The 12694-nt window shown below is 35.6% G+C and overlaps 1 protein-coding gene and 1 long non-coding RNA gene across 3 annotated transcripts; both read right to left on the minus strand.

The window, feature by feature from the left end:
- Positions 1–79: 79 nt before the first annotated feature.
- Positions 80–7371, minus strand: LOC140052394 (DNA polymerase subunit gamma-2, mitochondrial-like). Of its 2 annotated transcripts, none has more exons than XM_072098010.1 (11): positions 7228–7371; positions 6697–6875; positions 5588–5760; positions 5061–5184; positions 4675–4780; positions 4425–4589; positions 3126–3266; positions 2881–2958; positions 2555–2649; positions 2213–2309; positions 80–461 (listed from the first exon to the last, which is right to left on the minus strand). In XM_072098010.1, exons 2-11 carry the CDS (start codon positions 6852–6854, stop codon positions 402–404), a joined length of 1197 nt encoding a protein of 398 aa, XP_071954111.1. In that variant the 5' UTR covers positions 6855–6875; positions 7228–7371; the 3' UTR covers positions 80–401. The 2 variants fall into 2 exon arrangements, with proteins under 2 accessions (XP_071954111.1, XP_071954103.1); XM_072098002.1 differs by having other exon boundaries at positions 6697–6878.
- A 1435-nt stretch (positions 7372–8806) lies between these two features.
- Positions 8807–10471, minus strand: LOC140052678 (uncharacterized). Its single transcript, XR_011845651.1, has 4 exons — positions 10371–10471; positions 9384–10287; positions 9144–9286; positions 8807–8983 (listed from the first exon to the last, which is right to left on the minus strand). It is a non-coding gene; the product is annotated as an uncharacterized lncRNA (long non-coding RNA).
- Between the last annotated feature and the right edge of the window lie 2223 nt (positions 10472–12694).

The raw sequence follows: 12694 nt of genomic DNA on the forward strand, positions 1-12694 counted from the left end.
AGACATGCAAATCAATCAAGGTTTGTAATATAAAGTTTATTTATAAAAGTTTTCTTCATACGATTTTATAATAGTAAAAATAGCAATTATCATGATTATATATTTATATATATATATTAGGTGGAAACGGCAGTGTATATTATTTATATACTATATATTTGTACATATTGATATATGGTATATTTTTATAGCGCTGTAAGCCATAATGGCTGTTTGGTGAAACCATAGAACTTAAACAGATCACTTTTTAAGGAAACCAACTACTTTTCAATAAATAGAATATTGTGCCTCTGTTATTAGTGTTACTGTTTTTTCAGAATAAATGTTGTCACAACATCTTTCGTTCACGTCATATTATCCGTCCAGAAAGTTCTAATTAGCATGTTTCCAGGTGGATTTAATTAGTATGCATTCAGATGTTTTTGTATAATATCCTTAACTCCAGTTATGTGTACTTGTTGCTAAACAAAGTCAATAAATACAAATAATTAAATAATTAAAAACATTTTTACAAGATCAGAAATCATGCCATACGCGAAACAGGCTAAAATACACGAAAAAAGGCCAGTACTTGTAGTCCTGTATGCACAACAGGCCAGTACTTGTAGTCCTGTATGCACAACAGGCCAGTACTTGTGGTCCTGTATGCACAACAGGCCAGTACTTGTGGTCCTGTATGCACAACAGGCCAGTACTTGTGGTCCTGTATGCACAACAGGCCAGTACTTGTGGTCCTGTATGCACAACAGGCCAGTACTTGTGGTCCTGTATGCACAACAGGCCAGTACTTGTGGTCCTGTATGCACAACAGGCCAGTACTTGGGGTCCTGTATGCACAACAGGCCAGTACTTGTGGTCCTGTATGCACAACAGGTCAGTACTTGTGGTCCTGTATGCACAGCAGGTCAGTACTTGTGGTCCTGTATGCACAACAGGTCAGTACTTGTGGTCCTGTATGCACAACAGGTCAGTACTTGTGGTCCTGTATGCACAACAGGCCAGTACTTGTGGTCTTGTATGCACAACAGGCCAGTACTTGTGGTCCTGTATGCACAACAGGCCAGTACTTGTGGTCATGTATGCACAACAGGCCAGTACTTGTGGTCCTGTATGCACAACAGGTCAGTACTTGTGGTCCTGTATGCACAACAGGTCAGTACTTGTGGTCCTGTATGCACAACAGGTCAGTACTTGTGGTCCTGTATGCACAACAGGTCAGTACTTGTGGTCCTGTATGCACAACAGGTCAGTACTTGTGGTCCTGTATGCACAACAGGCCAGTACTTGTGGTCCTGTATGCACAACAGGCCAGTACTTGTGGTCCTGTATGCACAACAGGCCAGTACTTGTGGTCCTGTATGCACAACAGGCCAGTACTTGTGGTCCTGTATGCACAACAGGCCAGTACTTGTGGTCCTGTATGCACAACAGGCCAGTACTTGTGGTCCTGTATGCACAACAGGCCAGTACTTGTGGTCCTGTATGCACAACAGGCCAGTACTTGTGGTCCTGTATGCACAACAGGCCAGTACTTGTGGTCCTGTATGCACAACAGGCCAGTACTTGTGGTCCTGTATGCACAACAGGCCAGTACTTGTGGTCCTGTATGCACAACAGGCCAGTACTTGTGGTCCTGTATGCACAACAGGCCAGTACTTGTGGTCCTGTATGCACAACAGGCCAGTACTTGTGGTCCTGTATGCACAACAGGCCAGTACTTGTGGTCCTGTATGCACAACAGGCCAGTACTTGTGGTCCTGTATGCACAACAGGCCAGTACTTGTAGTCCTGTATGCACAACAGGCCAGTACTTGTAGTCCTGTATGCACAACAGGCCAGTACTTGTAGTCCTGTATGCACAACAGGCCAGTACTTGTAGTCCTGTATGTGGAACTTGTACGAGGAACATGCTTGTACGAGGAACATGCTTGTACGAGGAACATGCTTGTACGCAGAAGAGGCCAGTACCCAAAATGGACTTGGGGTCCTGTACGTGGAAGAGACCAGTACTTGGAATGGCGCTGTATGTAGAACAAGCCTCTATGCGAAAAAGGTCAGTATGGCGAAGAAAGCCCATTGATGGAGTAATCCTTAGATGCAAATGACCAGTCCACAGTAACGACATATACATGGAACAGGTCTTTAAGAGCAAATGGGCAACACACGGAAAAAAGTTTTAAACATAAAAGAAAATTGTTTAGTTAAATCTTACCTTTAAAGTTGTATCTCTGTTTCTTATTTCTGTTACGCCTGTTTTTAAAGTTTCTTTATCTATGACTACGATAAATGGTATTCCCATTTCATCAAATCTTGAATAACAACCAAAGAAATTGAGGTCATTGACATGAACTCAAATGCGAATGTTGACTTGCACAGATACATACCTTAACCTTTAACCTTTTTGTCTTATACTCAAGAATATACAGAATACTAATAAACTTTCATAATTCTTTTACAAGATTTGATGAGAATAAAAGCGGTTTCTTTGCTTTTTTTTCTAGTAAGTTATTTAAATTAAAATATTACATTTTTATATTTTAAAAGCAATAATTACCTAAAGAACTCTTTATCAAGAGATATTGGGGTTTCACCAATATGAAACACTTTTATTCCTGCCTGACAGAATTCTTTTGATAAATATTCGGCCAACTGCAAAATAAAGTATAAATGAATTAGTGTGATGAACATAAAGCTCAGTGTTTATTGTAAAGATGTGATGTGGCCAAATATGGATGTGATGTGGCCAAATATGGACATGATGATGTCATATCACTACCATATTTGAATACATCACACTTTTTTTGTCAAACTAGTTTGATAGTGTAGGAAGAACTTCAGAACAAGGAATGTATTAGGTTATAATAGTGGCTATCTTCATACCTCTTTAATTTCACGATCTGGTTTTGAAGGAACAACAGCTACCTTAATTGGCGCTAAGCGACGATGTAATCGCAAAATCTAAAAAAAGAATAACTATTGTGCATAACTTCCATATAATGGTACAAATAACTCATTTAATATTGTGAATAATGTTCTTGCATTAAGTTTGCATTCCTTCTAATCATTGAGTACCTGTAACTGTAAAATATTTGAGTTACACTACTACTAAAATAATCTGTGTTTACCTTTCTGGAAATTGTTTTCCCATTTGAATCTTTGATTTGTTTTTGTTGAACAGCTTCTACTAAATACGCAAACACTCCTGCGTCTAAACCAGCAACAATCTCAATAATATTTGGCGTAACAAAACGCTTTTTAAATTTACCCTGTTAAAACAGAAAAATAAAATTGGTAATGAAGTAGAGATCTATAACTAATTTCTACGTAAATAATACATAAAAGTACCAATCTATATGATAACTATTAGTCTGGGCTCCAGACGGAGTTTTGTAAAAATATAAATATTTTTGCACATATGGCGTTTCATACGTGTATTACTTGAGTTTGGATACTCCGTCTGGGGAAACACGCATAAGTCACGTGGTTTGACACCAAGAATTCTTGGTGCATGAATTATCCAGTTGACTAGTTTCAGCCGCATGCCATTGGCTACTCACTCGTACGTTGTTTTAATATTCATATTTCAGAATTTCAAAGACTCAACGTCTAAGACGATGCGCATGCGCTATGTTACGTTTAGGTATTGGTTGGGTACATTGATGAAAGTTTCTGAAGGCTAAAAATGATTTTATATGCCTAGTAGTCTGGTAAACATTTGATGAGATTTTTCCCAAGAACATGAAAACTCGTCGTGATATGATAGGCTAGCTTCTCCGCCAAATCAAACATTGAATGGATCATTTATTATGCGGAGAAAATTTGATTTAATTCCCACCCAGACCCTGTCCTGTTCTGTGTGGTGGTGTAGCCCTGTTGTGTGCCGGTCGGTGGTGGTATGTACCTTATTGGCGTTTTATTTGGAAGGTCATACGTACGAGTTGAGTAGCCCTACGAACACCTACGAAGGAGGCCTAGGCCAGAACAATTAATAAACAAAACAACTTGGCAACACGATTTTATATTTCAACAGTTGTTCAGTCTCGATCGTACATTCAGCACACTGTACGTACGTACTCGATCTTTTTCATTTTGAAACAAAATGATAATTGGTTGATTCGAAATCCATATTTACATACCGCCCGCCCCATATAGCCAAGTACGGTATGATAACCTACGTCATTCTTATCGGATGTTTGCGGTTTGCAAATCGATTTCTATACGTGTTTCACAAGTCTGTATTTTCAGACAAAAATCGCGGTCGAAATAAAAACAAATAAATAAAAAAAAGACAATAAATACAGACTTGGGGCAAGTCTAGATAACTATGAGCAGGACAGAGCAACGGTGGAGTTCAAAAATTTTACCTATTACCTTTATAACTATATGAATTACCCATGGAGTAGTCATTTACTCCATGGAATTACCTGAATATTTTTCTTTGTGTCCTTATAAATATCTTCTAATATTTTACTCCCTCTGTTAGCTATTCTTTCTATTACTTCTACCCCCCATGGAAACTGGAACATTATGTCAGCAGCCTTTGCATCTTCCTGGACCGACACAGAAAACAACGATGGTGTTCCTGAAAACTGAGGAGAACGAAACCAATGAGTTCAAGATTGACTAGTATTTGCTACTATCGGAAATCTATAGATTTAAAAAAGGTGGCATTACCTTTCTCCACCACTGAAGTCTCTCTTTCTGCCATGAATACAGCCACTGACTGGATTCTTTGGGAGGTGTAAAGAAATTAACAGACATCTCGGTGAACTCTGGCATTCTATAAAATGAACAACAATTTGTGATTTAACAAAAAAACTTTCTCGGACAGGATTTATTTATTTATTCTGTCTTTATACTGAATGACACTTTCAGTGCTAAAGCATTGATTTCCAAAGTGGTTCAGTAGAGAACATTTTCAAATATAATAAAAATAATTCAAAGACAACAATTTACATTAATACACACATATTTACAATAAGGTAACTACAGTATCTACAAAACATACAGATTGGAATAGGACTGGTGAACATCCAAACAACCAAGATGAAATCTTGTACCTGTAAATGATTTTTGAACTGTCTGTTGAATCAACCGTCTGGTAGCATCTTCCAACGTTTGCAATTCCAAATGGAAGTTTTTTATTAACCAACTGCAATGTCTGTGGATAATGCCTACAAAGACCTACAAAACAAAACAAATTAAATGAAATAAGTTCAAATTATTACAATTGTAAAAATATACTATGTCAAAAAATAGGTTACGGTAATACTAATGTACACTCTACTAATGTTAAAATAAACAATTAAAACAGCATACTGCATAAACATTAAATTTAAGCTAAAAATTAATAGTGTATTGTTGGAATATTTAAAATGAAATAAATATTTATCTTAATATGTAGTGTTTTTTATCTTCTTCCATTTAGTAGCAAACTTCCTTGTTGAAGGCAACTTGCTCCACTGACTCTAGCTTTTGGACGTTTTATGCATAAGCTGTGTGGTGCATATGCAGCTTAAATAAAATATATTCAATTTAGTTGGATAATTATGTTTTTAAAATTGGCTTAAAATAAAAAAGTATTTACTATTTGAAAATGAGGACTGCACAAATGAGTTCTCGTGCGGCGTGTTTGGCTCTGAATTGTCAGATTGCAATGGAGCAACTTTCACTTGGTGTATACTTCCTGGACGGGTGCCATGAAGGCTTGCACATTCAACACCAAACATGTACTCTTTAGCTGTCACAACACTTTGCCACCTACCACACAAATGAATAGTGAATGGCAGTGAGTATTTGAAAGAAAAATCTTACATAACATTTATTAAAGGGAAATTGTTCCTGAAAAATGATATTACGTATGTTGATCCCTAGGAACTTTCATAACCACAATGATCTCTTTTGGGAAAATCACAATTTTATATTTTTATACTCTTTGAATTTTCATGATATGAATTTATTAAAGTATCATAGTAAAGCAGTTATAGAATAGGCTTATACATTGTGTCCAATTTTTTTTTTAATGCTTCATCAAATTAAAAGGAAAATTTTCCATGACTTTCCATTAAAGATGTATTGTCCCTTTGACTAATTCAACAAAAAAACATTTTTTAATATTTCGAAAAAAAGTGCGTCATTTTGAAGTATCATAATAGTTAATTAACTTTCACCAAAAATTAGTCGAAAAAAAAAAAATTTAACCGAAATACAGACGTTTTTTTTCTTCAAAAAATAACTTTGACTTCCAGTCAAAGTTTTCGATCAAAACATATCTCATAATGCAACGTGCTTGTTTGGCTACTCTGTATGGATAATCATAAAACTTCTTCGCGATCTGTGTGAAAACACCTTCCCAACCGCGACGAGTTGCAAACAATCCTAATTAGCATCATGCATAATGCATACTAATGGTTTGAAATCTTTGTTTACTTTCGCTTGTGACGATTTTCCAGACGAAATGTAATCAAATTAATTTACCTGTTAATTACGTAAACTTGTTGTTTTTGCCTCGAATTTTCGACTTAAAGTGAATAACTTTAATATTACTTTGATATGGCCAATTTATATTTAGAATATTTTTTTTTCATTTTTTGTGTTTCAAGGGACAATACATCTTTAAGGTCTGGAAAATATTTTAATAACATTTCTACATTTCCAATGACCCTGTGGGCCTATATGAACTCCGAATATGCTCACCACTCATTTTCAATGTTGCGTTTGATATCGCTGCCAAGCGGTCCATAATCATAGCACCCAGTGACAATGCTGCTGGTTAGCTGGTTGGCTTGCTGAAAGATTCCATGATACTTACAGAGAGCAAGAACCTTCCGCAGCTGATCTTTTCCACCAGACATTCAAAACCTTAATGCCATTTACTGCTGAAGGGTAAAATAGAAAAATGAACTAAAACTTTTCCATTTGTCTTGTCCCTCTGCAATGTCTGCAAAGTATGATAAATATGGGGAGGAGGGGGAACGGATTGCTAGATAACTAGATATATACTACACCATGAGTTTTTGGCGCGACAGTTGTACCGACCGTGTGCAAGACATCCCTATCACCAGTCATGTCTTCCATCAATCAAATCATTAGTCACCATCATCACTGTATATGTATATAGCCGGCCAGGAGTACTGACCCAGCCCAGGCCCTCCTGGCCTCTAGTAGGGTACTATCTATTACTTATTAGGTATGTAGGCCTAGAAGGCTCAAGTATAGTATACTTACAGGGATAAATTAATAAACATGGATGCCCATTGCAGTAAACGATATTCGATACTACCTAAACGATAAAAACTAGTATATTAGGCCTCTTTGATTTACAATAACCTATCGAAAGCGAGACATGTGCGTTTGTTGTGTTTTTTATAAAAGCGCCCTCGCTGTAAGTATGGCGCGCCAAAGGAGTTATTTATTAGGGTATCATACATCAGATAAGGTACACAAAAAACATTCCAAAGGAAAAACAATATAAACAATAAAGATAAAAAAAATCATTATTTTATTTATTTTTGGTAGTGTTTGGAAGATTACAATAAATAATATATTATTCAATTAAAAAAACATCGATCACAGAATACTATGGTGGTCATAATTACATGGCCATGCATATTATTTGCATAATCAAAATAACAAAAATCAAATACAATAATATAAACATTGTAAAATTACATTCGTAAAAAACATACTCTGTATGCATTTTATTGCTTAAATGATTATTTTTTGTTATCCGAATCGATGAAAAAACATATTTTCAACATATACATTTATTATTTACATAATTTAAAAAAGAAAAAAATGTTTTTAAAAACCTCTCAAATATTTTATTACAATATCTATAAATGAATACTTATACTTATTTTAGCTATAAAAAAAAAATAATAAGTTATGCAATTATTACTTAATATTGTTTAATAGCATACTATGTATTTATTCACGTGTGTATATTAGTGATAGTGATAATAATATTGGTTGCAGTATGCATGATTTGAGAATTTGTTTGCGAGAAAGTGTTAAGTTAATAGTGCAAATATTAAACAGCTTTGGTAAAATGAAACTGAAGGATCCACAGAAACACGCTACAAATCAAACTACCAAAAATGAAACACCTTCATTGTCCTAGTCACCTGATCTTAGTCAGCAATGAACCTAGCTAGCAGAAGCATTGGGAGGTTTGGATACGAGAAAAGAAATAAAACACAACAAACAAATTAAGTGCATTTGGTGTTATGAAACATAGAATGTACATGCAGTAAGTTATGTTTATCTTTGCGTAAATATGGAAGGAAGTATGTTGTGGTAGTATGCCTTTATAGTAGGTTTTAAATAAATAATTTATCATTATTTTTGGTTTATAATTGCATAACTCGCGTTGCGTCCATCCGTCCGCGTTCTTTGTGTACGTCCACTCACAGCGATCCGTCCGCTCGCGGTTCCCGCTTTTCATCTTTCTTGTCATGTTGATATTTTCCTTGGTCTATCTTCTATTCGTCACCGTCAGATGGCATACACTTCTGTCAACAAATTTATAAAAATAAACAGAATGTATTAATGAAATAAAATATAACAAGCAAATTGCAACATCAGAGTTACCATAATTATTGTAGTGTTTGTATTTCACTATAAACCCGGGTATAAACAATGACCTATGGTCTTTTATACTCTTTGCTACTTACCAAGTATTTCGTTGGTTAGTATTCTTTCTGGATTCTTGGTGGTCATTCGGAATCAATCAACCCATATGTCATCTGCAAGCAATTTTCGTTGTTGTTTTCATGCGGTAGCCGTCCATCTGGCAGCCGTCCATCTGGCACAGACGTCCATAACCGATAGTTTCTTTGCCGTCATCCGCTGGTAGCCGTCGGTCCATCCATCTGCTAGTCCTCATCTGGTATTGTTTCTTTCACAGTCTTCTTTGGTCATCTACTCAATCGAGTCTTCTGAATACGATTCCTCCAGTTTTCTCAGCAGCGATTTCATTATCCTAGAATATTAATATATAATTCACGACATCACCTTAAACACTTCGGTGTCAATCAAGGAGTTACGAATCCGTAAAAGCAACAAATGCTTAAATATATTATTATATATTCCACGTAATTTTAGGTCCAAAATCGAAGCAAAACTAATAAATTGTACTTTACGTCGTGTAAACATTAGCCATTCTACACACAGTCTTGTGATGCGTCGTTTTTCCAGGTAATATTTCTTGCAATAAGTTATTTGTTTGTGGTGAATAATTTTATTTCTGGTAGCCGTTTTCCTAGTCATTTGCTTTCCGCCTATTCTATTATAAATAGAAATGAACAAAATCATTAACATTAACTGCGAAGTATAGATCGGAAAATGTTTAAACTTTATATAGAAAAATAACGATTAAATACCGTCTCCAGCAGCGTCCACTGAATACTGGCCGTAACCATCCTCCATCATTGAGAGTCTAACTGTAGCGTCATTATGGTTGCCGTCGTCTCCATCGTGTATCGTCATTTTGGTAGCCTTCTTCCGGCATCGTCTAGCGTTATTGTGCCAGTCTTCCAAGCCGTTTGGAAGTGGGATTATCTTATTGAAACAAAGAAATAATCATCCTATTATATCCCGACTAATCGTAGTAGTAGGCCTACAGAAAAGAAAAAAATTGAAACTTACCCAAATGAGCAATCTGGAAGACGTCAATCTCGCGTATAACTTTTCCCAGGCTATGAAATAATACAATAAATAATCATTCAAAAAATGTACATAATACAGTAAAATCTGACCATTGAAATGTCCAGCAGTGTCCAATGTTAGCGATCCTGTAGCCTTCCATCGTGTAGTGATGTCCAGCAGTGTCCAATGTTAGCGATCCTGTAGCCTTCCATCGTGCGGTTATGTCCATCGTGTCTTTCCGGTCATCTGGTAGTAGCTCTCCGATCCTATCAAAAATATTTATTAAATAAGTAACTCCTCCTCAAAATAAGTTATACAGGTTGATAGTACAGAAAATATGATATTAAAACTTACCAATAAGAAAGCCGGTACGGTAGCCGTTATTCTTGCGTCCAGCAGTGTCCAGATCACATATCTGTACCATAGACTTCCATCGTCCCAGTCGTCAATTCACGCGGGTATCTTCACCCCCGGTCCTTTGAATAATGAAATAGATAATAATTACAAATGTGAACTAACAGCATAATTAAATTGAAATATCTTACCACCAGTTGACTCTGTGTCCACTGATTACGTCGTCTGCATCGCTGGCAGTCTTTAATCTGGAGTCTGTAGTTTCCAATTCATCGTGTAAGTATCCTATTAGATAGATGTAACCATTTAGTAAACATCCCTTACACACAATTGCAGTATTGGATCTCTATAGTACGGAAAGATCTTACCAAAAATGAGAAATGTTGTAGGCGTCCTCTTTCTGCAGTCATTGATAGCGGTCCGTCTCGTAGGTCCCCGGTTTTTCTCCAGTCGTCGAAAAAGCTGGGCCTGGAATATATATAGGCGAGCATTTTAAAGGTTACAAATACAGTAGGCCTAAATATTTAAATTAGTATATTAAACTTGATAATAGGCCCACTCACCATAAGCAAGTATCATCAAATGGATAACCGTCCCTTCAAAATTCACCACCGACACCCAATTCCCATCTGTTGGTTGTAGTTCCACTATTGGCTGATACTTTCCACCGTAAAGTCTCTGGAATAATAAAGTAGGGTTGTGTTAATAACGTATAATTGCAGGATTGTAACTGGTTATGAAGTATCACACATAAATGATCACGGGTATAAATGGCGTCAATTTCTAAAAGATCACGGACCACCAAAATGTACCTTTACCTTTTAATATAATAATTAGGCGAATACAACATTCACTTCACTGGGTGTTTTTTGAATGACTAAGCTTCTTATTAAATACTGGTTTTAAAAATTCCAAATTTAATGTAATTCATGGCTTCAGTTTTATTTTAAGTTTGTCTTTGAAAGAATTAGTAAAATGAACGCGCTCTTGCAACCTCGGAACCTGTAAAACAACAGTTAATGATGGATGGAAAACCTTAGCTGGATGAACCCTATTATTAAGAATTATATTAATTTAGATTTTAGAACTACGGCTATCTAAAAATCTATCCTATATTATGTTAACCCTATTATTAATGTTTATATTATTTAGCTTAGATTTTGTCTAACTACATCTACTTAACTACATGGATGATGCATACAAATACGAACTAAAAAATAAAACCGAAGCCAACTATTAACACATTTGATGATACCTGTATATATTTAGAAGCTTAGCCATTAAATGGGGGAGGGAGGGGTTCCACGTTGTCTAGACTTTAATGAACAGCATAATATTTTAGTACACAGATACCAACAGAGGCCTATACAGTTCAGTCTATACTTATCTTTGCTTTGTCAAATAACATGACCTTTTTTGCGTCAGATGTTTTCAATCTACAAAACAAAAGCCAACATATTTAGTATATAAATTCAAGTTATAGTAAGAGGTAGGTAAAGGTAAAGAGAGAAAAAAACAACATCTTACCATTGGTTGTTGATTCCGCTTGAGTAATTTCCAGATTGATCATAAAATCAAACGATAGGCCTACTAGTGATGACACGCTCAACAGAACATCCATTCGTAGATTGAAGATGATGACGAAACCGCAGTGGTTCACGTCCACAGACCGCATCCTTGACGGCATTTGTATATATGACCCAGCCCATTGGGAAAGGCTTTGTGCATAGAACCATGGGTATAACCAGCGTATATCAGGAATGTCAAATTGCACAAAGTGGTTGCATCATACACATTACTAAACTATAATTATATACGATAATGACATGCTTAAAATCGAATATTTATGGTTGTATGATTGGTAGCGACTTTAAACTTAATACTCAATATGTAAACAAATATTAGTTTGGAAAGAAAGTTAATGCTTATATAACATACATTTAGAATCGCTTAATACAACATTACAACTAATTATGATCTATCTAGATAAACATTCCCTCAAAGCATTTTGTGCATGATACAACGAAATATGTAAATCTGTAAAAAACAGTTAACGTCAAATTTGTTAGTATTTTTGAACCATAAATAAATACACGATCTATATTTATTGTCTGGTTCTATGTTAGTTCTTACTATGTTTAATGATTTGTCCGAATATAAATCCAAGTGCAAGCAAAGATAAAATCCAAAGAAAAACGGATGACAAATAGTAAATCCAAAGAAAAACGTAAATCCAAAAGAAAACAATTCAATTACAATTGAGACTGCAGTAGGCATTAATTTTTATTACTTTATTTAAATTTTGTTTTCATTTTTATTAAATTTTAATATTGCCCGAATTCACCCCCAATCAGCAGACGCCTGAAAAATGTAAAAAATGAGAATTAAAATTCTGTTGTGGAACTCGCCAAAGTAAAGCCTCGGTTTCAGCAAAACCTCACACAGGCCGCTATATCAACCATTTATAGTCCGTTGGTATCCACCTTAAGCTACACCATCATTATTTATAGTTAGCAATGTTAAACCCACTATTAGATAATTGGTTATATTCTTTCTTCACTTACCTACTGCAGAACTCAGTCATCTGTTCCCAGAGCCTACTTCCATCAGCTAGTAAGACCAACACACAACACCGCGAACTTGTTCAAAATGAATTTCACCGGAAATGGTATGTATTTTATTTATACGCGCT

The sequence above is a fragment of the Antedon mediterranea genome, chromosome 1, assembly GCF_964355755.1.
Source record: "Antedon mediterranea chromosome 1, ecAntMedi1.1, whole genome shotgun sequence".
Classification (NCBI taxonomy): Eukaryota; Metazoa; Echinodermata; class Crinoidea; order Comatulida; family Antedonidae; genus Antedon; species Antedon mediterranea.